Genomic DNA, 27,282 nt, shown 5'->3' on the forward strand with positions numbered 1-27,282 from the left:
GCCCCGCCTCTCCCGGCCCAGCGGCGCGCTCCCATTGGCCTCGGGACCCCAGCACCGCCCTGGCTTGGCCGCTATTGGCCTAGCTCCTTCTTCGACCCCGCTCAAGTCACCGCCTTCAGGGGTAATGACATACCGCGCCGCCGCCGTAGAGCTTTCTGGGTAATGCTGTCCGTTGAGGCGGCCACGTCGCGCGGGCTCGCGGCCCCTGGACTACATCTCCCAGCATGCCGCGGGGCGAGAGGCGGGCGCTCGATTGGGGCGAGCAGGGTCCGCGGCACCGGGCGGGGGTCTCGGCCGTCACCCGCCGCCGCGGAGGGGAATCTCTCCTCTCCTGCCCGGTGCGGAGCGCGGCGGTCGGGCCCAGGCAGGGCCCCGTGCACGGGCGTGAGCGCCCGGGGCGGGGCGGGGGGAAATCGACCAGCCCGGAAGTAGCTGCAGATTTGCGGTGGGATTGTCGGGAGGCAGGAAAACGCTCCCAGGGAACCGCTGCCGTGGTGGTTTGAAGGCAGCATGTGTAGACAAGCCAACGAGCAAGATACTGTTTTAACTGATTCAGCACGTAGCTGACTAATAATTAAAAGAAAGCAATGGATGCAGCATCAAGCAACCCAAATTCACAGGACCTGATCTGGTCAGGCCGCCTTGACTGGGCCTCTGGAATCAAACGGTTTGTCCAGTGAAACCGAGCTTGCTTAGCTCATTTGGAAGCAAGCAAGCAATATGCGTTTTTTTGCCTGAAAGCCAAGCCGTGTGTTGAACAAAGGCAGTAAGGCCACATTTTATGGCTGGGGTGCTCTCCTGGTAGATGGGGACTGAGGAGAACATGGGCATCTCAGTGAGCAGAAGTGAGTTCCTCTGCTGCAGCACCTGCCTGGGAACTAGCATGCTGCTTGGTTTTACATAAGCAAGCATACAGAACAGAGAAGTTGTATTACCTCACTATTTGGCAGTGCTACATTTGTTGCTGCATTTACTCCAACATCCACTATTTGAGAAAAAAAAAAAATCAACTGGAAGAGGATCCAGAGAAAAGCCGTCACAATTAAGAGAACACAGCTTATTTTAAAAGAAAATAAAAAGAATTGAGTGTCTGATGGATGTAGCTTACCAACAAAACTGAAAGACTTGACTGTATTCTTTAAGTAGAAATTGCCAGGGAAGAGAAATTTAGCAAGAGCTCTTCAGCTTCATAGAGACAGGTGTGACAAGATCTAATAGCTTTCACACAGTTCTGCAGTTGTAAGATCAAAGTATCATAGTTGACATTTTCCATATTTGTTCATCTCTGATGTGCTCCGTATTTCAAAGCTCATAACAACTTAATTCAAACAGTACAATTTGAATTTTAGGATCACAAAGACTGATACAATCATGCTAGTAATAAAGAAGCTATTTCAGTGCTGTGCCTCTGCTTCCATTACATTAAATAATTCTGTAGTCTCCTCACTTAGATTCTGTGATATTGATTACAAAGTCAAGTTCTGGTATTTGGTAACAGTAGTATATTCCAATCTAAGTAATCCGGATAATGCATTAATTCTTTGGCATGATGATGACCTGCATCTTCAGGCAACAGGTTCTGAGGGTGTGCTTTACTGTCTGGCATAAAGCAGCCGCTTCCCCCAAAGGGGCATTCCCATGAAGATCTCCGTGTCTGTCTTAAGAAGCTTCCTTTGCCAAAGGTAATGTGTTTTCTTAGGCCAACTTGTGTCTTTTGGAAAAAACCCAGATACCCCAGCCCTTCTTACACATCTTCAGTGGTGCTGCTGTCTCACCTGGGTTCCTGAGCCTATTTATCTCACACAGAAGACAGCTTTTGAATGACGTGTTCCAGTTTTAAAACTATGCTGAAGCTACACAGTGGTATGACAGCAGAAACAATGGCAGTAGAGCCCTCCTGCTCTTCTTTCCTGACTCACTCACTGTTCCCAAGTACAAACCTGAGAGCATCCTCCACTTTGTTTGACTACATGTCGGGAAAGCTGTTGAAAGTGAGAAAATACTTTTCCCTATCTTTCTGACCCCAGCAGCATGTCTTATAGGTAGTTCAGCCATTCTCAAAATCTACATGCCTGTTGCTGAATTTATTTATTATTTCTAGAACAGGCGTCCTCAAACTTTTTAAACAGGGGGCCGGCACACGGGTGAAGTGGCAGGCAGTCATCTGCAGCTGCTTGGTTCCCCCCCAACCCCTGGTGGGGGGGGAGGGGGGGACAGGGGAGTTCTGTAAATACCGGGGGCCAGATTGAGGACCCTTGGGGGGGCCATATCCAGCCCACGGGCCGTAGTTTGAGGACCCTTGCTCTAAAACAGATAATAGCATAGCTTTTTTTTTTTTAAAAAAAAATCTTGTTTCTTCTGTTTTAGCACTGTAATCAATAGCTACAGTGCATCCGATATACTTGACAAGAAACAGGACAGTCCCAATGCCAAAGACCCTAGATCAATTTAGTATTTCCAACTTATTACCTAGAATTGCAACTTCTGCATTTTATAAACACCTAAGTGGAAAAGGATTTAACTTCAGAATTCATTGACCATTCATTTTGGTTGGTGTAAAATAAAGAAATTAGGTTTATAGCAGCTTTCACATTTCTAGGAATAGCAATGTCAATTCCTCTGTATGGTTTTTACTTTGACCTGTACACCTCATCCCACCTCCAAAAAGAAGGCAGAAGTAGCAATAGGTTCTTCAGTTAAAGCAAGGGTCCTCAAACTACAGCCCATGGGCCAGATACAGCCCCCCAGGGTCCTCAATACAGCCCCCGGTATTTAGAGAACACCCCCCACCCACCCCCCCGCCGGGGGTTGGGGGCAGGGGAACCAAGCAGCCACAGATGACTTCCTGCCACTTCATCCATGTGCCAGCCCCCTGTTTAAAAGCTTTGAGGACCCCCAAGTTAAAGCCACAGAACCTTTGTAGAGGAGGAGTTACTTCCATGTTTCATGTATTAACTCTGCAATTATCTAAAACTATTTTTAAAGAACTTTGTGGGTTTTCCTTGCAAACACTTTTTTTCCTCCTTTTAATGTGTTCACATGGCCTTGGTGTCAGTCTGATTTTAACAATTTAAGTTGGTGAAAAGTTGTTATGCCTCCCTCAGCTACACCGCAGAATAACACAGTAGATTACAGCAATAGAACAGGCCAGTTTTCACATGTATTTCAAAACGGAGCAACCAAAAATGTAAGCGTTTGCCATTTTTCCTTTTCACAGACTTCAATCATTACTGACTAACTTACACCATATGCTCCAGAAACAGCAACTGAAACATTATGAAGAGAGTGAAAATATTCTACTGTGATCAAGAAAAGATGCAACTGCTTACTGACAGCATGTAATTCATATACCAGAATAGACAGTATTTGCATGGTGTTCAAAAGCAGAAAATTATCTATCACCTCCCTTCACATCAGAGTTAGTCCTCCACACAAATTCACACCAGGTTTTGAAGTGTTTTCCCTGAAGTGTCATATTAGGCCTTCCTGGGGTATCTCCCATGGTTCTCTATGCTGTAGGAAACAGAGATGCTCAGTAAATACATTTGCAATGAGTTAAGTGAGAACTTAGTGTTCCTCACCATGTGCCCTATGGAACAATTAATTATCAGCATTCATTTGGCTTAACTTGCATCTTTACTATGCATTTTGCAGATAATGCCCTTGAATGAAAGGGAGTTAACGAATCATAGATTATTCCTAGCCACACCTCACAGAGGTGCCTTCTAAAGTAATTAAAAAATACTGCAGAAAACGTGAACATGGGTACTCAGCTATGATAGAACGTATTCAGGAAGGATGTTGATGTGAGGCAACAATGAAGTCAAGTAAGCACACAGATTATGTTTCCCTGCCTTCAAGAATAGAAAAATTGTTAAGAGCAAGAAAAACACAGTAATGAAACATTGTACTGTTTTATCTGTACTTTTAACCAAAACCTTAAGATTGTATATGCCAATTATATAAATAATTATCTGAATAAATTTAACTTGAACATCTCTTACATTTCATTTGGAAAGCAAGAAGGGAACTTCAGGGAAGTGAACCATGCTCTTTTAGCCCTTCCTAAAAAAGTGAAGGAGATGCTGTAAACCAACGTGAAATACCATAAGGCAGGCTCAGGAACCTATTTTTTTTTTGTGGTTCTCCCAAATCCTTTCCCTAGCTCTGTTCTCACCTTTGCCTACCTGCCAGCTCTGACATTCATCAGGCTCTTGCTGAGTGGAATAATTCATTAACCCAGACAAAAATTAACCTCTCTTCCTCCCAGGGCTAGTGAGCTCTTTCACAAGAAGGCCTAATGAGCATTACCACCAAAGCAAAATAGGTGTTGAAAACACAGGGGTAGGAGAAGGAAAGGAGCTCAAGCTATGTGGAACAAAAATAATTTATGGCAATATAAAATGTATTACAGGCTTTAGCTTCTTGGAGAAAAAAAAGTTACAGCATTTAAAGATTGTAGAAAATCTTTGATTACTTTTGTGAAGGCATACGATGAGCCACAACTCAATGTTTCAACAGCATACTCAGACTATTATGTTTGTCCAGGATCAAAAATGAGTTTGATGGTATTGTATGCGCTATGGTATTAGTAGCGGAATAGAAATAGCACTGAGAAAAGAATTACAATTAAACTACTGAGCAAATAATACAAAGAACATAGTAAATACCAAATCTGAAACATAAAATGGTAAGATTAAGACAGGATAAAGGAGAGAACAGGTGCCTATATAGCTCTTGTATGTGAATAACAGCCTGGCCCAATTCAATGCTAAAGACTATCAGTGTCCAAACCAGTTTATGTAAGAAGGTACAAAAAAAGAGAACCCCCCCAACCCACAAATCCCATGTTTCTATACTATGTTAGCATTTAGCTGTAACTGAGGAAAGAAGCCATTAATATAGGAAGTTTCCATAGCACATGGAGGCATTTAGATACTTAATAATTAGCAAACTCATCATGTTGAAAGGATAACGAATATCAGCAACTACTTCCTCACTGCCATTAACATTTTTAGGCTGTTAGTATCAACAACTGGCCAATACAAAGTTGCTCTTAGGGTCCCTGAACAGCCTGAGCTCAACGGGAGAGGTGGAAGACAAGCCGTCTCATCAGGAAGGTCCTGAAACAATGCAGTTTTCACTATATTTGATTGGGATAATATCAGCCTTTGAAGCAGCAGACACAGATGCGCCATCCAATGGCTGGCCACTCAAAGACTGATGACAGCATTCATTTACATCCCAGCAGGCACACAATCAGAAAACATACTGAGGTGGGGGAAATGCTGGAGACTGATGAGTACCCGCATTTCTCTTCATACGCACTGCAAGAGCTAAACCTCCAAGAAATGTGCAGGCAACTTGATCAAATCAGAACTTGTTGGCAATGGTAGATAGAGTAAGTACAACAGTTCTGGCTCAAAGGGACTGACATTTAAACCAGCATCCCCTTTGTTTCCCCATGGGCATTTCTACTCACAACTCAGATTTCCATTCCACAGCAATGCAGCTCTTGTGAGGATCACAAAAAAAATCCTACTCCTGGTGTTGTGGGAGGCATAGCAACAAAGAGCAGCACTTACACAACTAAACTAATTCTACAGCCGCAAGAACTCTCATGCTGCTTTAAGGAAGGGATTTTCCTAACATGGCTTAACACCAGGAGCTTGTATCAGAGCCAGTAACGGAGGACACTAATGAAGATGCAGTCTCATGGCTCCAAATATAAAATCTACCTTGACTATAGAGCATCATCACTGCTGACATTTAATTCTTAAAGATGCTCTACCTGCTTAACAGATGAAGGGGAAAGATCTCAGCCTCTTGCAACTCCTGAATACATCAGGAAAAACCTCAGAGGCCTCAGTTAATCCTAACCAAAGTGAAGAACAACACTACTCTGCTTCTGAGCCTTTTAAGATATACCTTCAGGGTAAGCTTTGAATACTAGTATTAAAAGCCTTGAAGGCAGAATAATGCAGAGCTGTATTTGTTTCTTGTTGGTCCAGCTTTCTTTTCCCTGGGTAATTTTCCCTTATTGCCCATTTGTGGTTTCAAGGGCCTGCAGCTCGAAAACTTCCAATATACTTACTCTTAGGTTAGCAGAGGCACATTCTACAAGATATGGTATTACAATAAATATTTATAATAAATTCTATATGGTATAGAATAAATAATAGTTGTCAGAATGAACTGAAGTGACGATATAGCAGAAGTCTCAGGTGGTAGTGTATACAAAAGTAAAAGCTATGTCATTAGGAAAGTTTGACTACACAAAACTGTTTACACCCAGCAACTGAGCAGACATGAAATGGCACTAAGCGCACTTTGTCCTATGTCAGTTACAATATCCTAATAGGCACAAGGATATCTTTCACAGTAAGACTAGGAGATTTCTCTTAAGTTTTTTCAGTGCTCTCCTCCATTCAACATCAGCTGCAACAGTGTTTAGAAACTCCCAAGACCTGGCACAAAATAAGCATTGTCCTTTGCTGCAGGTAGTATTTTCTCATAAAACATTAAAGATTTACAGGCTTACTATGAAGCACTGCAAGTTATGAAAAAGGCATTACAATTCACTGTCATTAACATTAAAAAGACACTTTTCACCAACTTTGAGCTATTGACTCCTGGCAACCAGGTCCATTCAGTGACGAGGCTATTATTCTCTGCCTAATCACAGAGCAGACAGATTCCTCCTCAGCATGCAGATAAAAGGCTATCATCCATAACTACATAACACCTCTTACAAAGCAGTCATCCTGAATTTTTTCATGCTTGATCACTTTCAGAAGAATCTTAAGGCTGCCCGGGAAAGACATTACAGCAACCTTCTTCAATTAGTTTTCTCAACGGGTTGAGAACACTACTCTCTCTGCTTTCCAGGTACAGTAAATGAACACCCACATAAAACTATCCTTCAGCTGCAGAAGCCAAGTACCTCTGGCCACTTCTTTTGAGGGTATGCCTGAGCTAACACCACTGCTGATAGCACCAGTCCCACCTTTGATCCAAACCCTTACCCCTCCCCAGACTGAAGAAAAGATTTGTGTGAAGAATAAGGGACTGAACCTGATTCAAGTCAGCCCAGACAAGAAGAAACAAACATCTCTGCTTACATTTTGTTCACCTTTATATAGACACATTTATATACATTAGATGAGCAGAGAGTTTTGTCACTTATCAGCCTTTCCCCCTCAATCTCGCTTTCCAGATAACAATTCAGAACAGGTATGCAGTATGAATTACCAATCAACCCCTGAAGAAGCCCCTCTCAATTATAAGCAGATTAAAGAGACATGCACTAATTACAGTGTCTAAAGTTACCTGGTGTGAATCCCATTCCATTTCTAGTAGCAGCTCACCATGTGACTATTTACAGCTACATGTATAGATGGGCTCTAATGCATAGATTTAAGTCCCTGGCTAAAAAGTATGACTGTTTAAAAATCTAAAAACAGGCAATCAAAATTATTCACTGCAGAGCGGGAATCAGCAGCTAATTTATGCTTTGCTGATGCAATGGAATCTTTTCTCTAAGGTACTTATAAGTCATTATAAAGCTACAATTTCAGACTAAACATTAGTCTTATTTGCATATAAAATACTCTCTTTCATAATCCTCATTCCCCTGAAAATACCCCCAGAAGCTGGACAGGATATTCATTTTAGAACTTCATATGCTGATCCATCTGATCTTTCCAAGTCTGACTTTGAAATATCACACAAGTTTTATGCACACTGTGGCAGCAAGTACCTTCTTCTGTTATTTAACATTGTACATTTTCATTTACTAGAGCATTGTTTGAAAATGCTCAATACACTCAGGTCAATCCGACTTAATGCAATTTCAGCCAGAAACCTACAGTTGCCTGGTTAATATGAGAAATAATGAAATAATGCTGACTATGTAAAGTTGACCACATTTAGATTCAAAACTTGTTGCAGTTCTAGTACATCTTTAACAAAGCCATCTGTAAGCGGTTACAGTTAAGACTGTACAGATAATAGGGTATATATTTCAAAATACTTAGCATCAAATTGTTTTTAATGGTAATTTCTGTAGGATGGCTACAAAAAGTGTTTTAAGTGAGACTGATTAACACCTCTCATAGTCCGGCCATTTTCCCATTTTAAAACAAGTTTTAATTCACCACCAGGAGTTAAAATTTTTCAATTTTCAGTTTCTCTGAACATTTTGCTCAGCTGTTCAACTAGTGCCACAAGCTCAGGGTTTCCCCCAAGTGATTCAATTTGCTTATAGGCTTCAGATTCAAGCTCTTTCAATGTATTCCGAGTGTACTCAAATGAACCCACATTTTCAAGGTAATGTACACAGTACTTTTTTATATCTATGTTCTCCGTCCTTTGACGTAAAATGTTTTGCACCTGAGTACTTTCAGGCCTTGACCAAATTGCATGAATGGTTGGGAATGAGAACTTGCCCTCAGTTAAGTCTTCACAAAAACTCTTGTTTTCGCTATATTCTTTGGAGTGTAAGTTGGCGTAGTCATCTCTTATTTGGAAGAAGAGGCCAAGTGTGTTAAGAAGTGGCTTTAAGTCTTTTTTGTAATTTGAGAACAGCTGCATGAGGCCTACAGCTAATCCAAAGAGACCACCTGTCTTTTGCAGTACCATAGCTTTATACTCAGCTTCTGTAGGACAGGTGTAAGTATCCCTCCAGTAAATATCCAAGCCTTGACCTTTATGGAGTTCCAGAAGTTGACGGGTAAAAACTTTAACAGCATCTGGATGATCAAGGGTTAAAACCTTCTCTAAGCCAAGAAAATACACATAATTAGCACAGTTGATTACAGATGGAATTCCATAGATACTGTGTGCCACTGGAAAGCCCCGTCGTAGCTTTGAGTTATCTTCGATATCATCCACAAGTAGGCTTGCATTGTGCAACATCTCTGTCACTTCAATGATAACCTATTAAAAGAAGAGAAAAATTAAGTCTTCCACTGTAATTTAACCTCCAGTTTTGCAAGACCTGATTTAAAGTGGATAAAATTTTAAATAATGAAATACTTTATCAGTGAGGTTCCCCTTCAGAACACTTGCTTTTACTATTAATTTGGATTCTCTTCATCAGTCAGTTTGCTCTAATTCCTGGATCATGCTGTCTGCCTTTTGTATAAGGTTTTCAGATTCAAAGTGAACTTACTCCCTAAAGTCTTCTCACTTGCATGCTCCTCTTTGTTGTTGATACAGTTCTAAAATATATCATTATCTAGGAGTCATGCAGTAAGTGTTATTAGAAACATGAACAGAGCAAAAGAAAAGCAACATGATGCTGTGACAAGTTCAGCTTCACTAACCTGAGATCTCCCAAAGTCAGCTCTTGAGAGTGTCAGGTATCATCCATTAACACATTTGCTTTGTAAACCTTGTTTTGATAAGTGGAGAGAGTTCATCTTTCTTCCCCCACACTTTGTGTAATCTTCAGTGCTGAGCTCTTAAAGGACAGACTATTCTCTCTGAAACATCATTTGGGAAATTCTTGGCAGAAAGGCAGAAACTACGTCTTCTTGAAAGCTTCCTACAGCCCTACTACTTGTCACTAGGCAGACCAATATCATACACCACCTGAGGTATGCAGTAAACTATTCAGGACATCAGCTTGTAGCTGATTACATTTGACTAAAAGTGAGCCTTAACAATTCCAAAGCAGGACAATTCAACAAGAGTTTTAGCACTATGTACAGTTTTAATTGCAATGCTGCTATGCAAGGAACAAGTATATTCAGCATCTGCTTAAACAGAATTCAAGCACATAAAACAGCATATTGTATGAACTCACAGCAAAACACATCTGATTAAGATATGATTTTAAAGCTAATGAACCAATTGCACTTGCTAGCTACAAACACAGCACTCAGTCAACATTCATCAAAACTGCTTCTAAAAAATACTAGGCCACCATTAAATGGCAGCAAGTGCCTAGTATGGACCTATTTGGTGGATGCTGTAGGAAAAAGTAAAGAGACTTCACTGCAAGCACTTTCTTGAATAGCAAGCCACCTAGTGTTCAGTGACCACCATCCCAAAGATTAAAGCCCAAATCCTAGGAAACTTAAAATGTTTGTCCAAGATAACTGCAAGAACAACCTACTTAAGAAGCACTAATGACCCATCTACCAGTTAGAAGTGAGCCCTACTTTGACCTGTAAAGATACGCTGTTGCCCATTGACTTTACATCACAGAGGATGGAGTACTTACTGAAAGCAACTTTGTGTACCTGTTTGTCTGAATATTCTTTTAGACCATTATGTCATTCTCAGTACTGTCAGGAAAGTTTCCTTGCATTCTGTGAATTCCTTGGATAAGCTTATTTCAGCATTTCTCTTGCTAACCTATTCATATTACCATCAGTTTCATGAACTTTTGCAGCTTCTAGATATTTAAGGTTCAATTGAAACAGTGTAAGTTATCTTCTGAACTTAAGACAGTGTCAAAAATGCTTCAAAGTTGAAAGTAAGGAGCAAAAAAGTTCAGACAGCAGAAAAAATATTTTAGAGTACATCAGGAAGTAGCCTGCAGAAATGAAAAGACTGTTCTTTATAATGAAAGCTGAAGAACCCGAAAAGAGTGTTACGCTTTCTTACAACCTAAGCCTATCTAATCAGCAGCTGCAGCACTATCGGTTCAACTCACAGATCTTTACCTCCTTAACTGCAATAGCTTTAAAAGTTGCTTGGCCCTGTACAAGGCCATTTCAGTGCCTTCTCAGAAGAAATTTCATCTGACAAACCCAGTGTTCTCCAATTAAAAAACCTAAAGTGTCTCAGGGCAGCATCAGATGGGTACTAGAGATGCATTAAGGGGTGTGGGAGGGGGGGAAGAGACCACTTGGCTGGGAAAAATGTGAAATGGTGGCAGCCAACAGTAACATCAACTATCAAGGAACAGTCACCTCAACTGCATCATCTAAATAAAGTACATGAAGACAAAAGACTTAAGGTAAAAAAGTCCCATAACAAGTGACAGAATTAATATTTTTAATAAAAGAAATAGAAATATCTGGAAAGGAATCAGGCTGCTAGACACTTCGGACATCAAGAGAGGTAAAATTAAGTCTGGAGGACCACCTCCAGTCATTAACAACCTTAAGTTATTAAAATTAGTACGGGTATGCACAAAAGGAGTAATAATTGTGTCAAGATGCAGATTAAAAGATGACAGGATCTTGGTTTTGTCCTCAAATAACCTGAAGGAAAAAAATATTAGGTTCCATCACAAACAGCTTAAGTGGTAAAGGAAACATTAAAGCACTGGTTTTCTTCATAAGGATAACCAAAACAAGCAGTCTAAGTTCTCAATAATGGTTAAATGATTATCAGTTTAAAAGTGACAAGCAGAACCGGTAACTTCTGTTCACACAGAAGCACTGCAGCTTTAGTTTACATGAGACAATATGGACCCATACTGTTACAGGTGCTCAACAAAATGGCAAGAGGCAACAGTCAGACTGCAGCATAAGAAAACCTAGCTGGACAGAGTGGAAGAGTTTGTTATCATGGAAGGGGTTCAAAATGGGGAGATACACCCCAAGAAGCTGCAGAATCAACATACTCAGATTTTCAACTCAGCAAGGCCCCCAGTAGCCTGAAGTAGCTATGGAGCAAGCCCTGCTTTAAGCAGAGGATTGTCCTAGATAACTACCAGAGGCTTCTTCTGCCAGTTTGAATTGTGACCTATGATACTAGACTGAACTCATGCATACAATGCACAGGTTGCTGTAATATATTTTATTTGAATACGTATTGAGCACAAAGGGTAAGATGCTTCTAGCTGGAAGCCAAGATAAATCTGGCTAAAAAGTTATATAGACAGGTTGGAAGATAGAAAAGAAATGTTAATACATAATGAATGCAGCCTCTTCCTTCATTGTTTAAATCAGTCAAACCGTTTTGCTACTTGAGGACTATGAAATGTCATTCTCAAGCCACCCTAAAGATGACTGTTTGGCAGACTCTAAAGTTACTTCTGCCAACAATTAATGAAATTAACTAGGGATCAGCTCATTAAGTGTCAAAAAGCATAACTGGTTATTTTAATTCTTTACATTGTCTTGGACACCATCTTTTGCACTCTCTATATGCAGTTTAACAAACCTGTAGTCTAACCAAGAGCATATTTTTTCATTTGACAAGCCACAGTGTTTAAATACACAGCCATACAACTTGTATAGATTTGTCCAACAGAAAAGCAAAAGGGATGGGAATTTCTTACACTCCAATGAGAAGCATTAAACTAAGTACTCTAGACTGTATGATAAGAAGCCCACAGTTTTAGATCCAGAACAAGAAGTGGTTTATAAAGTTGATGTAACTGCTGTCTTTGATATTCTGGTATCAAAATCCAATGTTTTTTATTTTCAATCACTGTATTTCTGCCCAGCTTCTTTCAAAATTAATTGAAAACTCAGTGGTAATAACCTAGTTAGATTAAGCAGGTAACAACGGTAGCTGCTTATCTCCAACTTAAAAGGTTGAACACACTGGGAAAGAACTAACTATTCTAGACATCAGACAAGTCATGGAAGTAACTTCTTCAGTGTTACATCACAGGCAGATCTTTACACTAAAGTTGTTTTCCTGCAAGTTTACTTTCATATGTTCTACATATGCACTATAATTAGTGCATTTAAGATTTCTGATGATCTGTACTATGTAGGATAATAGTCTGTTACCAGTAGTCTTGAAAAATAGATAAAGGCCCTTTAAAAATAATTAGCCAGTACCTGTATTTTATCTTCTGGAACATTCAGCCAGTGATTAAAGGCCTGTGACAGTTTGGTTCTCACTTGCTTACCTACAATAAAAATATTACAGGCATTTATAAAAAGTCACAAAGTTCATTATTAGGGACAATAGTTTAACAACTGATTTGAGACCAGTAAACTGATCAGCATCATCACCTGAAAGCTGATTATATATCATACCACATAACACACAATTTGTCTCCTCATTGTATAAACATCAATTTTCAGCAGCTTCAGTTTTAAACATTTCACAGTAATATGCAAAGCACATATTTACAGGTTACTGTATTTAGTTTTGTCAGTTTAATTAGTAAGCGATCCCGAGTATGCTGGTAACCTGTATAGATCAGCTTACTGCATGTGAAAGTAAGCCCTAGTTTGACAAGCACATTGACTTCATGTCTGTAACAGATCAAATTACAATTCTTTATTAGTTGGAGATATTGACAATTGGTTGAGTATCTATTTCTCTCCATTTTTAGGTCTTTCTCCTGCAGGATTCTTCACTTGCTACTGACAATATGTAAAACAAGAAAGTGTCATTTGAAATACTGAATAACTCTAAACAAAAATCTGAACAGAACAGAAATCTCCAAGATTCAGACGTTTACCTTATACCCGAGAAGTCTACAAAAATAATGGGCTACGTTCTGCTTTGCCTAATGTAGTTTGGTGGAGCAGAGTAGTTGCCCTGTTTCATAGGAATGAAAGACAAGACCACAAGTCCAGGTTTAGTATTAAAATAAGCATTACTACTCAATACAGATCATTTTATATGACAGTTCATTTTAATAGAAGTTAACCTACATGCCTGTAAGTTACTGATGCCAGCTTTTATAAATTGTTAGGAGTCACAAGCATGTCTACTGCTGACCAACATGAAATTAAGTCACCCCCTACCCACGCTGAGACAATGCTGCTCTGAACTTTGAGAAGCTCAGCTATGTATAAGATCTTTAAGTGCAAGACAGGTTTAGACAAACTGCTCTGTGTCTGTAGCTCACATCAACAAGGCCTTTGGAAAAAGTTTTATTTAAAACTTCAAAGCAGTGCAACCTAGACAGTGGGTTCTATATTACTCATCTCAAGATCTACTGAGACATAACTTAATGACTCTGCAATATTAGTCCTCATGTTGATGATGCCATCTTGCCCGTAGCACTGAAGAAATTTCAATATTTGAATCTCTCCCTAAGGCTTCTCTATTGCTGTGTGACCAGCACATACAGAACAATAAAAATAGGTAGATTCACTTGCAGTGATATGCCCTGGAGAAACTGGGGCTGAGGATTTCTCCTTTTCTAATTAAGTTACCACCAGGTAAGCAATAACTTTGTGGTTTGGGCTCTGCAGCAAGGGTGATAAGCCTTTCTCCCTGGCTCAGAGGGCTTCAATTTTTGTCTCCATTCTCAAACATTTCCATTACTTCCTGTCCCCATAGTCCTTTGGTTTTCATTAGAAGACTAATGAAAAGGTGCTTTTTCCCCTACACCTGCCCTCTACAGCTTTGTCCTCTGGCTCTGTCCTGTGTGAAAGGGCACTCTTACCTGGACATATACTCTCTTTACCTTGTGTTCTCTATTTTTGTTCTCCGTGCTTAGTTTTAAACATCAATAGCTTTCTGCAGGAGAGAGGGATTGTTTTCTCTCAAACAGCAGAACAGGTATTTTAAGATCCCCATGTCAAGCTTGTTCTCCATCAAGAAAGTACATAGCTGTTCTAAATTGTTGGGGTTTTTTTAACTCATTAATTTAAATCAATAATTTGCTGACTTAGAAGTTCACTAATTTAACACAGGTAACCAGATCTCAAAACTAAATAAAAAATTAGATTAGTACCCAAGAGTTTAAAAATCCCTTGCATTAACTAAGCACCACCACTAATTCAAATTAGACCTGCTTCTGATAGTATCTCCTGCAGATACTAAGGATTTAAAACTCTTCAAGCACTCAGACTTCCACCCTTTTCCCCACATGGTTAGATCACATTTTGGACAGATTAATTCTCTGATCTGACTTGCTACACATTTATGACCACCAGTACTGTGCAAGGGAGGGTCAAAGTGCCTTGTATCGGAGGTTCAATATTTTATTTTAAAACAATTGCATGAGTTAAAGGACAAAAGATTACTCAAAAATACTGAGAATAACTGTTACAAGCATCTGGCAAACTGCATAGCTCGCCAGTTAAGTATCAGCAAATATTTCAGTACATCCATAAAGAAAACTATTCAGAGATAGTATCACATTAAGGAAGTGTACCTTATCTACAGTTGTTTATTCACTTTAAATTACATTGATACAGACAACATTATTCTTTTACATTAGGCAGCTAATTCTGGTTTTGTAAATGTGTTTCCTAGAAAATAGGCTTACGCAATGCCAGATGCTCAGCAACAAGTGTTATTTTATGATGAGGAACATAGCTACTAGCACACACTCCAAATGGATTACTAACATGCACAATTGATTTAGCCACTTCAGTTCCTTAGTACAGACAGCATTTGAATTTTTAGACTTGTCTACCTTGACTAGCAAGGCTGTCTAGACACTGACTATTCAAGGAAAAATCACTATCTGTATAGTGAAGCATTCATCTTTCCTCTTGTAGGTACAAATCTGCTTGCATGAGCCTCTTTAAAGGAATATTATTGGTACATAAATGCTATTTTATCTTGTTCTGAAGTCAATCCTACCTGGTCAATGTGATATTACAGCAATTTTTTGTATGCATGCTTCATGCTTACAGCCCTGGCAAAAGACCAAACTCCTCTTAATACTGGTCTCAAAAACCTAGATGCAGAAGCCTCCATTCCTCACCACACCTCGTCTCTCCCCAAACGAGACAAGCCAACAATTCAGGGACACTAGAACAAAATTAAAATCCAGTTTCTTCACTGTCACATGTAACTGCTGTTAATTATTCTAAGCAGGCTATTGTAAAACTGAAGAACAGAGGTCTAACTTCCAAAATTAGAAGCTCCACCTACTGTATAGAGCTGTAATAGACATTACTGCATCTGGTTTTTATCAAAGTTATGCTAAATGCATTTGGTTTAATCTGCTTAAGATCCCAATGTTACCCAAATCAAGCAGCAACTACAAAAAGCTTTTTTTCCTTAGTAATGCTGGGTGGAAAAGGTAAGAAAAAATATTAAGAACATTAGAGTCACTCTGATGAAATGCCTTCTACAGATAAGAATGTAAAAACCTTATCTGTGAAACAAAGCTCTGGTTAGATTAAAGATACTGTACTGAGGACAAACCCTCCCACCTCTTCAGACAGATGAGATGCTTCTCAAAAAAAAAAAGTCAGCCTGACATTCTCTATATACAATTGCTCTTGTGACAGGGCACAGAACCCAAACCCACAGACCTCCAGCTCTGGACAGACTCCTGATAAGTATTTCTTCACTCTTGCTCCATTAAAGTGACCACAAATTATACCCATAGGGCAGCACCCCACTTACAGTGAAGGTACATAAAAGGACTAGAACAGCATGGGAAAAAGCAGAGGGACTATTAACCTAGCTCTCAATAGAGCCTCGCTAAGCTAATTCAACTCATTACCCCAGCAGAAAACTGTCTGCTTTTTGCTAGGTTAGCTTTCTGCCAGCTTTATGCACTGAGTCAGCTTATGAAGTGGATCTGCCACAGTTAGTACAGGGTAAGCAGCAGATGCCAAGAGCCAGGGGAAGGCAGCACTGCCCTTTTGGAGGAAGCTACTGTATTACCTCAGCTATACAGTACACTCTTACATTTAGCCTCTGTCGGATTAGGGCTAAATAGATAAATTTCCCAAGCAGGCCTCCCCACTCAGCTACAAGAACACTACAGCCAGCATAAGTGAACTGCAGGAAGACAAGCAAAGAGAGCAGGCATTTACACTTTCAAACCTGGGCAGCCACTTGCAACAGGTTAAGGTCACTGTAGAATTGTCTAGCTTAACTCCCCTGTTCAAAATAGGGTTAACTAGTCCAGGGTTGTGATCCTGAGTTTTGCCTTGTTCTTTCTTCTCAGGATCCTGAATGCCACATACCATGGTCACTGCAGCCAAGACTGCCCCCAGTCTTCAGGCCCTGAAGAATTCTTCCTTTTTTCTGAGTGTGAGGTCCAGTACAATGCCTGTCTTCATCAGCTCCTTGATCACCTATGTTAGCAAGTGGTCATCAGAAACCTCCAGGATTGCCTGTGCCCTGCTGTGTTGCTTCAGCTGCTTTCTACCGAGGTAGCTGAAGTCTCTCATGAGGACCAAGGCCTGTAAATTAGGTATATTCCACTTGTTCGAAAGCCTCATCTACTTCTTCCTGCTCAGGTGGTCTGTAGCAAAGACCCACTATACCATCACCCCTATTGATCTGCCCTCTAATCTTAACCCATAAGCTCTCAACAGGCTTATCTGAGTGAAGGCAGAGCTCCATGCCGTTCAGCTGCTCTTTCACTATAATGCAGCTCCCACTCCTTGCTATTCCGGACCGCCTTCCTAGGCAGTCCCTATCTATCCAGGGCAGCACTCCAGCTGCCTGAGCTATCTATCCTACATCAGGTACTCCAACAGAACTGCAGCCCTGCAACTGCATGCAGACCTCTTAACTCCAGCTGTTTATTCCCCATGCTGTATGCATTTGTGTAAAGGCGCTTCAGAGAGGCACTCAGTCCTGCAGATTCCCCAGAAAAAGTGAGAGCTTTCCTGCAGTGGAATGAAGCTGGGTTAATTAGCATTGATAATATACAACTGTGGGTTGGCTTCAGGGACAGTGGGTGGGCCAATGTAGATAAGGTGCAGCTGTGGCTGGTTAAGTGGTTGAGAGCCAATGAAGAGAGAGCAGCCGAGGAAGAAGCACAAGAGAACACACACCCTGGATGATGTGCAACAAGAAGGCAGCAGAGGGACTGTATGAAGAGTATGCTGGTATGAGATGGTAAAAGACCTTGTTACAGATTGATGGTTTTGAGAGTGTTGCAACACTTTCCCTCCATGACACCGTCCTATTCATACTTCCTTAAGTGCATATACCTGGCATGAGCTACCTTCAGCTTTGCCAATTACAAGGTCTACCCTTGTCCACATCAGCCTACACCCTTTGTTTGAAAGTCCACCATTTCATTACTTGATTGTGTGTAGCCATTCCCCTCTATTGTGATTTCTAGTGGAAGTCCCTTCTCAACAGGTTGCTCAGCCTCTTGACAGAGACTTTTACCCCAACTTGGGTAGGTGGATGCTATCTTCTCCTGGTACTCCTTGTTCTACAGAGGGAGTCCCATGGTCATAAACCCCAAATCTCTGATAACAGTATCAGCTGTGCAAGTAACTAGCTGTTGACAGGCAAGATCTGTCTGTTGCTCTCAGTGGTGAAGGGAAGGGGGTTGAAGATCACAGAGAACAGCCACCTGGCTTCCTGTGCCTTTGGCCCACATTCCAAAGGGCACACAGTTACACCTGATAAGCTCCAGGCATCCTCTTGCTACATTCATTAGTGCTCAAGTGGAAGAGCTGAAGGGTTAAGTAGTCTGAGGGTGACACACACCTTGGCAGTCTCTCTGTAACATCCCTGATCAAAGCTACCGAGAAAAAGCAAACCTCCTTAAGACAGAAGCTCAGATGGAGTCCTCTGTCCCCTGCAGCAGTGTCTCCCCCTACTATCACTTGCTGCTGTCACCAGGTGCCATTCTGATACTTTGTTGTATACAGAGCTTCCAGCCGTGTGTCTTCTTTCAGTGCACTGAACTTATGTGGCAACTACACATCTGCTCAAGGAACAGGCATCTTTCCACCAGTACCAGGAAGCCATCAGCTCCCAGCCTTCACCTTTGTGCGAGTATTCATTTCTCAACCTGATGTCCACAAACTGTTCCTGTCCCTCCTTCAATATACCTCAAAGTTTCAGGCTCTTGAACCTGCAGGGTCTTGGTCTTTTATTTCTGATGCTATGCAGCCTGCTGACCCCCATCCACTGTTTCTTTGCTTGCTGACACACATTTTCCACTACTGCACACCTTTTGGGGCAGAGACCTCACTTTCTTCTCAGTGGGTGCCCCCAGGCACCCCTGCAGCTCAGAACCTGGAGAGCTGCAGCCCCCCGCAGGAACCTGGCCCAAGTTGAGGCTTCTGATGTGCCAAATGTAGTCATGTCAGTGGTAGGGATCATGCCCTCTGGTGCTAAACTCCTTCACCAGGCTGGTCTAGTTCAGTAACCCGGCAGAAAAAGCTGAAAAAAAAAAGCCAGTCTTGATTGTTTAGCTCACTGAACAAGCCCAGGAAAGACTGCAGCCAAGACCAGAGGGACATGAAAGGGAAGATATACAGTCATGAGTGGGATCAGAATCTACCCCTTTCAACAGCAAGCTACTGACCACATCAGTTTTGCTGCAACTGAAATTCCACATATTTCTTAGTGCTGCAAAACCAGCTACTGCTGTTACCTCAGCCACTTGGAGATAAAAGATTCACGATATGTGTGCATCAGGCCATTTTTGGGACAAACCACATTGGAATTTGTGAAAGCTAATCCTGTTTGTTGCACTTGGTTTATGAGACTAAGGGACAGAATACTAGATTAAGTAGAACACTGATATGGCAACATTCTATTACAAGGATATTTTACAAGAAAAGTTACTGTTTCAGAATGCATGTTCTCCCAAGCACTAAATTCTGCTAGTGAGGGAATAAACATCAGTTACCATATTAGCAGTCAAAATAACATAGTAAAAAACCCTTAAGCCCAGTAGCTTCTCTATGCTACTGCTGTTGAAGTCAAAGAAATAGACAAGGTTAGTTTAAGTATCACCCCCAAACTGTTACCATTAAAAGTCCTACTTCATTACTGAGAAGCAGTCATCAGCTTCTTGTATTGACGGATGAATCCTTGAACAGTTATAAACAATTGTGTTCTTACACTACAGTCAACATTAGTAGGCACCTTTTTTTTTCCTCCTTCCAAACAGCTTTAACACTGTTACACAATCCCTTGTAATGTAAACAAAGTCTGATATGTATCTAAATTCATTCAAATTCTCATAGGTTACTAAACTGTTTGGAGAGTTTGTTTTTTCAACTGGTCTTAGGAGATAAGCAAGTGAACTATTAAAAGGCGGTAAGTATGCAGAAAAAGTCCACTTAAAGTTGTACATATTTGACACTTGGCCAAACTTTCTGCAAAAGGCCCTTAGAGCTCTAGTTGATCCAACACAGAAACAGCTCCTTGTCCCTACCCTTGTGCTAGCTCACAAACAAGGAACAAGATTAACCTGGCAAGTTTTTAACAGGTTAAGTGATTGATAATAACTAATCATTTGGTTAACAAGCTGAGAACTGGCACAAGTTCAGAAGCAGGAGAATACTGCCAGAAGCATAAAGAGGACAGAATGAAACTGCCTCCTTCAGCAACAGCTTGCTAGATTAGCTCAGGCATCTCATTTGGGCTCCACCCTAATTATGAACAGCTAGCATATGCCCAGTTTTCTCCCCTCACCAAGCACTGATGTTCATACCAATTCCAAGGTTCACACAAGTAACTGGCTCCTACTGGTCTGCACTTGGCATAGCTGACTGGGCAGAGCCAGTGTTTCAAAAACTGTAGACATCCAGCCATATGACCGTGAATCCCCACTGCTTCACCTGTTACTCAGAACAAGCCTTCTACAGGGACACCACTTTTACCTGCCTAGCTGAAGAGAAGTCTTCCCTTTTGAATGACACCACCATTTCTGCATAGACGTGCATCTTGTGCCTCACCTTCTCCAAAGTGTAAGCTAAATTAACAGATCAATGTGTTGAACTGGACAATCAGATTTATGATACTCTAGCAAGATAGGATATAAAGTGTTTGGACTAAGTATAACGTTATATAAGCCATCAGTATAGAGTGATCAGGACTGAACTCACGACATAAGAATTTAGTCGTAGGAGTCAAGGTGGCAAGGTTAAGTGCATATCCTCGATGCATCATTTAACATGAAAGCTAACTGAAGAGCTACTAGTCAAGCACCTTTGCCTATGGGAGGTGGTTTTGGCACTTTGTCTATTGTGTATTTCCTGCTAGGAAGCTGAACTTTTTTTTTTTCCTGCTACCTACAACAGCTTAAATAATAAGCAGCTAAAGATGCGGAGGTGTTACAATATACCGTGGTTAAACGAGATAACCTAACTGAACAAAAAGTACAATTAAATATCATAGAGGAAGGTGAATTTCTTGAGGACCACTCTTGGAAAGCTCTCCGGAATATTGTAGACTCATTCTCAAGGTAGTTCTCTAGCAAAACCACCACACAGTTGAACACACCAAAATGGAATATACTGCAAAGAAAGAGGAAACAAGTTTTCTAGCATTAAAAAGGCACATTCTTGCCAATTTTTTTTCATTATTATTATTTTCCCCAACTCAAGTAGTGTTAACTGCCAGGCCAAATGAAATCACTGATGTAAACAAGAATTCTGAATATTTGTGGATATTAATAATAAAATTCATTATACACAGGTATAACAAAGTGGGACCCACAGGACTCACCCTGCTGATAGGTGGTGTTGCAAACATGCAAAAGTCACTTAGTACTGTTCCTGTGACTCATTACAGTACTTGTATAGACAGAAGGTCTTCTATCCCAGTCAGAATTATTTTCCTTAGTATTTCCGTATTTTGTATCTTACTTTAAAATGCCAACAGTACGCAATATAAGCTGGACAGAAGGCAACCATGCAATACTCCCAACGACAAAGCAGTTCCACTGCTATTTTCACTAAGTTAGTCACTTTAATAACTTGTACAGTCTTCCTTTCACTTCATGTGTACAAGTACAAACAATCTGACTGTTTAGTCAAAAAGGCTTCTGAAAGGCATATCCATACAGTAGTTCTCCATCAAACTGTCTCCTGAATTCTGCTAAAACAGGTATTGTTCAAGACTGGAAACTTCACCTGAATGTGTTCTAGTGACCTGGTATCATACAAAGGCCTGGCTGATCCTCTGGCAAGTGAATCAAAAGGGGACAGGGCTATTAGCTATAAGAACACGTGGCTCTACATGTACCAGGGAGAAGAAATTACACAAAAAACCTAGCTATTTAAAAAAAAAAACAAACCAACCAACCCAAACACCAAAACACACAACCCACTGAGTCCAGTACAGCAAGCGGATAAACTCAAGGCTGAGGTTGCTTTGTTTTCTAAGACTGCGATCAAGTCTTCAGTACCTGCCCTTACCAGTTTTTTTAAGGAGTAGCAAGTCAGCTACTCTGAATGGAGAGCAGAGTAACAGAGATACTCCTTACACTACAACAGACTAAAGAGCTATTGTACCAATGTACAAAAGGAAGAAAAGAACAAACGTAGAAAAGTGTTACTTTTAAATCCACAAATCCAGAATGGATAAACTTTTTTGCTTATACTTCCAAAGATAAAAGCTGCCATAAAAACAATTTTGATATTTAAAAACACAGTACAAAAACTTGCCTGGTAGTTGAAGTAAATACTGGTATGGCTCTAGGATTCTTTTAGATGTCTCATCCATTCCATCCATTTCTTTATTTCGTAAGAGGTAGTTCACTGTTAAAGAAAGTGTTATTAACACTATTTAGTTAAAAAATTAGGGAAGTAAAAACCAGATGCATACAATTAAAGAGTCAGCTGACTTCAAGTTTAGGTGCAAATACTCCCATTTTGCACATGACACCTTCAGTTAATACTACCTTCTACTACCTAGAAAAGTCTTCCAGATATCATTTAGAAAAGAAACAAGCCTATGTGCTAAATACAGTTTTCTTTAATTATTCATGAATAGTTTAAATCAACTCCTAGACTTTGTTTGCTCTTTTATATGTATTAGAGGGCTTAGATGATAAAATATTTAAAACATTAGCAATCATAACAATGAAGCTTCACTGTAAATCTTCAGAGAAGACAGCACATACAAAACCTCGTATGACTAATCTGATTAGACCTCCCTAAATGCTTTCCCCATACACAAGTGGAGATGCCCAAGAGAAGAAAATACACCTCATACCATGGCAACCTAAACAAGCTAAACACTAGCCTCAGCCTTCTGATGGAATTCTTCAGTCCTGTTTTAGAAGGCAAAACAGGAATATACCATTGTCTTACCCCTGTTTAAACATACAGACATCCTTACACACTTACCCATACACTATATATATCAGACTTACAATGAATCTTTTAGGATCCATTCCCTACCTAGCTTAACAATTTTCTATTGATTATGTTTTGGTTCACATACCTTTGGTCATCTATATCTACAGTTTTTTCCAGACTGTTTTCTATAATAGATTTTCTGTCCTTTCACCTCTAGCCTTCCTTGCTGCACTGCAGATGCAGTAGCTCAAAACAATTCTTCTAATGTCATTTTAAGACAGGAACTGCAGCAATAGCATGAAGTCTCATGCTACTTCAGCACCATTTCTCAGCTACTTAGCATCCTGGAAAAGATGTTCTTTTTGCCCCTGCAGCAACTGAATAGTTATATAAATTACCCAAAACCCAACTATTTCAAAGTGGTATTTTAAAGTATGGACTGATGCATTTTTAATGTAGGTACGTTAAGGGGAGCGGTTAACGTGAGCAGAATAAACTGTGTTCCACAGTTGCTCAAAATAATCCAGCAATACTTTCCCTTCAAAAGCTCGGATCAGCATAAAGATCACTGCTTCCCCTTAAGCTACCTGGACAAACTGGTACTCATCAGCATTCATGACCTTTCCCTTTCAATATAGCTCAATCAGTTCCTGGGCACTACCCCTTCCCACCATCACGCACATACGTATCTGTAGCACTCCAAACTTGGGAGCTGATCTGCATTAGTAGTTTCTCTAAGCTTAAGTTTTAATCAATCCCTTTATTTGCCTCACTGCATAGGTTAATCAACTGCATCAGCACTTCAGGGGCAAGAAAGGCTGTTTAAGCCAAGCTGCCAGCAAAATGCTCATAAGACTGCACCTTCTGGGAAAGCTTTGCATAGTTTCTCAGCAGTAATGCCACAACAAGCAGTACAGCCTTTCCACCCTATCCCATGGCACGCAGGCACAACTAGCTGTCAGGCCACCCAGTAATCTAAATCAGATTTGACACCCTCTACTCACTATTTTATTGTCAGCTTGTTGGTATGACTGAAGGGATAGGAAGTGCTTTTAAGCCAGCACTGCCACTGAGAGTCACTTGTCAAACTGTACCCTTACATATCAAGGATAAGTCTCAAAGGACTTCACTGAAGAATTGAAATAAAACAAATCACCACAATCCACCCCCAGATGTTTTAAGCAGGAAGAAGCTGGTAGAGATGGATATAAGGACACACGTATCAACTTAACTCTCTTGTGACTAGTTTGTCAAGAAGCCACACAGTTGGTTTAGATTTGAAAGTACCTAGCTATCCAACAGAGCTGGGAAGAGATCTTAGCGCTGGAATTGCTTATCTGCAGAAGTTTTTGCTTAAAAGTAAATACTGAAGTTCTTCCCTTCTCAGGGAATTAGTAAGTTTCTTGCCTGTCTGTAGGGCAGTAAGACAATATTCAGAATCCCCAGCTAACTTGAAATTTGCTGGTATTACACAGAATCAAACTAAGTATTTGCATCATTTGGCACAAAGCTAATAGGAGTCCACCTGCAACGCTGCTTATCAGCAAGAGTAGTCAAGCACTTCTCCCACAAGTGCCAAGTTTGTTTGTTTAAATAAAAAGGAGGCAAAAAAGCTTTAAGAGACAAAGAGTGGATAGTAACTTAGCTTAAATCACTGTAATTAAAGTTTCTGGACTGCTATGCTACCTTTAAATGAAGTAGCAGGTAATCTGCACTAAGGAAAAGACATACTGTATGGTCAGACACCTACGTGTCCAAGACACCCAGCAAAACAAGAGCAGCGAGCAGAATCTCCTCCAAACTTGCACAAAGGGACACTTGATAAAGAACTATATAAATGAAGTTGCTTATAGAGGCCTTTAAGCAAGAATACCATGATATCATACTTATTATAGTGTTACTACTCTTTGCACAAAGTTACCATATTTGACACACTTGGGAAACCCTTGATATTAAGGGTTTCCTGCCCAGCTGACTGACCAATTTACTACAAGAGTTGCACTGTTGCAGAAAGTCTTCTCAGTGAAGACATTTAGAGACAAGATCTTAGTCAGCACCCTCCTAGTGAAAAAGTAAAAATTGCTGGGAGATAATAAATGAAAGGGAGCTCAGAGCCTTCTGTCAGTGAAAGCACAAGAACTGATTACATGTATGCTTATTCAAAGCAGTAAAAGAATTTTGTGATTTAAACCAGTACACGACTTGCTGCATTTCAATTCATGCATGACAGTTATTTTTTCAGTTATTTCTCAGTATCCCCACGTAAGCATATCGAACAGCTGTTATGGGCACAGGCCATGCAATCACAACAGAGCCCACAGAACCGTCTTTTGGACTGCAACAAGCCTTACTCTCTAATGATCTATTTGAAAACATCTCTTTGAAAAGAGACATCAAATAAGATGGTGACACGGGCTCCCGTAAGTTGGAACTACTCTAAAACTATACTTGGAACTGAGATCTGTGTCTAGGAGCTGTCTAGAGAGGATGCAAGTAGTATTACATCTAAGGGGTATGTCAAGAAAAATCTTCACTTTGAAACTTCATAAATCAGCTTCTCATCCCGTCCCCTCCACGCCATTCTGCAGAATATGCTCGCCCCCTCCTCCAAATGAAGGGAATATGGTCACTGGCATAGTCCAGGTTAAATATACAGACTGTCTTTTAAAAAGCATCATCATCTCAGTGGCTCCAATCACAGTACAGTTACACAGAAAACAAAAGAACCACCAAAGGAGCAGAGAAGCTGTAGCACAAAAGGAACCATCCAGAAAATTCTTAAATCAGCTCCATCGCAGAACTTAGCGTACTGAGACGCTATAACCAGTGGGGAAAAAAAGCGACCCAGATAAGGGGATGTAGGATTGAGGTCTGTTTCAGAAGCGAGAACACTGTTGTGCATATGTATTGTTTCAAAGAGGCTATCAAGGCTCTTAATCCAACAAAAGTAATTTGGGCGGGATGCTTGTCACCCTGGCCCACATCCTCGCCGTGATTAGCGGAGTCCTCCTTACACACCCGGCCCAGGCTAACAGCGAGCAACCCCCGGCGCCCACCGACGGCAGGTGAAGGGCAGTCACACGCTTCCCCCGAAGATGCCCCTAAGTCAACAAGCAGCTCTCCGTAGCTCCAATTTCAACACCAATATCTGAACAGGATGAACGTGCTGTTGCTGGAACTCTGCTTCGATTTTAAAGGGAATTCCGGGTATAATTGAGCCGGAGCGCAGCGGCAGCCGGACACCAGCACCCGGGCTGTGGGAGCCCTCGTACGGCGCCGCGCCAGGGAGGGCTCGCAAACGGCAGGCGGCCCCGAGGGCAGAACAGGGGTCAGCAGGAACCGCGACTGCTTCTGAACCGCGGCATTTCCGCGATTAAAGCCGGCATTTCACAATGAACGTGAAGCTGTTGCCCGGCCTGCGGCTGCCTACCCCCCGCGCCAGGCGCGGCAGCCAGACCGCAGGCTGCAGGGCTCGCCTGCCGGAGCTCAGCGCCCGGGACGTGACCGCGACCGAGCCCCTGGAGCCGCTGCCACAGCCCAAGGGCCGGCCAGCCCCGCCGCGCCAGCGCCATTTTAGATAAAGCGAGACCGAGGACTCCTCGCTCCCCCTACCCGCCGTCCACCCCCATTTTCTCATCCGCGCTGCCGGGCTCAGCCGCCGGGGACGGAGGCGCCGCCCGCCGCCAGCCCGGCGCGGCTCCCGGCCCCTGAGCGCCCAGTCAGTCAGTCAGCCCGCCCCGCCGTCCGCCGGCGCCGCCCAGCTCCAACGGCGACCGCCGGCTGCGGCCCCCCCTTCCCCTCGGCCCCCTCCCGGCCCCCTTCCGGGCAGCCCGCCAGCCCCACCTGGGCGGGGCGGCCGCGAGACCCGCTCCCCCCGCCGCCGCGCTCGCCCTCGCCGTTCGGCCCCGTGCGGAGGGGGAAGGACCGGCTCCTCTGAGGAGCTCCGAGTCCGCCCGCCCCCCCCCCCTCCCCCGCCCGCAGCGCGCCGGCGCCTCCCCCCAGCCCCGGCCGGCTAACGGGCAGGCGACGCTGGGCAGCCCCGCGCTCCTGGCCTCGGCGCGGGCAGCCGCCGCTCACCTCGCCTACCTCCGGAGCCGAACCGCGCCCCGCTCCCCCGGGCAGCCCTCCGCTCCACGAGTGGCGGCGACGGCGGCAGCTCGGGGGGCCGGAGCGCCGCCCCCTTCCGCTCCGCCGGGCGCCACCTTCCCCTCTTGGGGGAAAATGCGCCACCAGCGCCGCAGCACGCAGGCGCCGGCCGTGCCCCCGCGGCTCATTAGCATGCGGGCAGGGCCCCGTCCCCCGGCGGCGGCCGCGCGCGGTGCTCCCTGGGAGGCGTAGTCCGCCCGCCGCGCGCGCCCCTGCCCGAGCCGGCACGGCGGGCGCGCGAGGACAGCGGCACCCATGAGGCCCCTCGGCGCCGAGTCTC

General features: G+C 42.3%; 1 protein-coding gene across 8 annotated transcripts; it reads right to left on the reverse strand.

Annotated features, from left to right (window-relative positions):
* Positions 1–7,117: 7,117 nt before the first annotated feature.
* GGPS1 (geranylgeranyl diphosphate synthase 1) lies at positions 7,118–27,079 on the reverse strand. 8 transcript variants are annotated; one of them, XM_040598134.1, is made up of 4 exons: positions 26,943–27,079; positions 22,221–22,313; positions 12,753–12,823; positions 7,118–8,937 (listed from the first exon to the last, which is right to left on the reverse strand). In XM_040598134.1, the coding sequence occupies exons 2-4, from the start codon at positions 22,285–22,287 to the stop codon at positions 8,176–8,178; spliced, it is 900 nt and encodes a 299-aa protein (XP_040454068.1). In that variant the 5' UTR covers positions 22,288–22,313; positions 26,943–27,079; the 3' UTR covers positions 7,118–8,175. The 8 variants fall into 8 exon arrangements, with proteins under 8 accessions (XP_040454068.1, XP_040454067.1, XP_040454069.1 ...); XM_040598133.1 differs by having other exon boundaries at positions 26,934–27,079; XM_040598135.1 differs by lacking the exon at positions 22,221–22,313 and having other exon boundaries at positions 26,934–27,079.
* Positions 27,080–27,282: the final 203 nt, after the last annotated feature.

The sequence above is a fragment of the Falco naumanni genome, chromosome 6 (genome assembly GCF_017639655.2).
Source record: "Falco naumanni isolate bFalNau1 chromosome 6, bFalNau1.pat, whole genome shotgun sequence".
Classification (NCBI taxonomy): domain Eukaryota; kingdom Metazoa; phylum Chordata; class Aves; order Falconiformes; family Falconidae; genus Falco; species Falco naumanni.

Excerpts from the sequence above, each read along its gene's own strand:
- GGPS1 (XM_040598134.1), bottom strand. The coding sequence starts at position 22,287 with ATGGATGGAATGGATGAGACATCTAAAAGAATCCTAGAGCCATACCAG. Across the intron at positions 12,824-22,220 it reads GTATTTACTTCAACTACCAG|GTAAGCAAGTGAGAACCAAA; the intron begins GCAAGTTTTTGT and ends TTTTTATTGTAG. Across the intron at positions 8,938-12,752 it reads TTCCAGAAGATAAAATACAG|GTTATCATTGAAGTGACAGA; the intron begins GTACTGGCTAAT and ends TTCTTTTAATAG.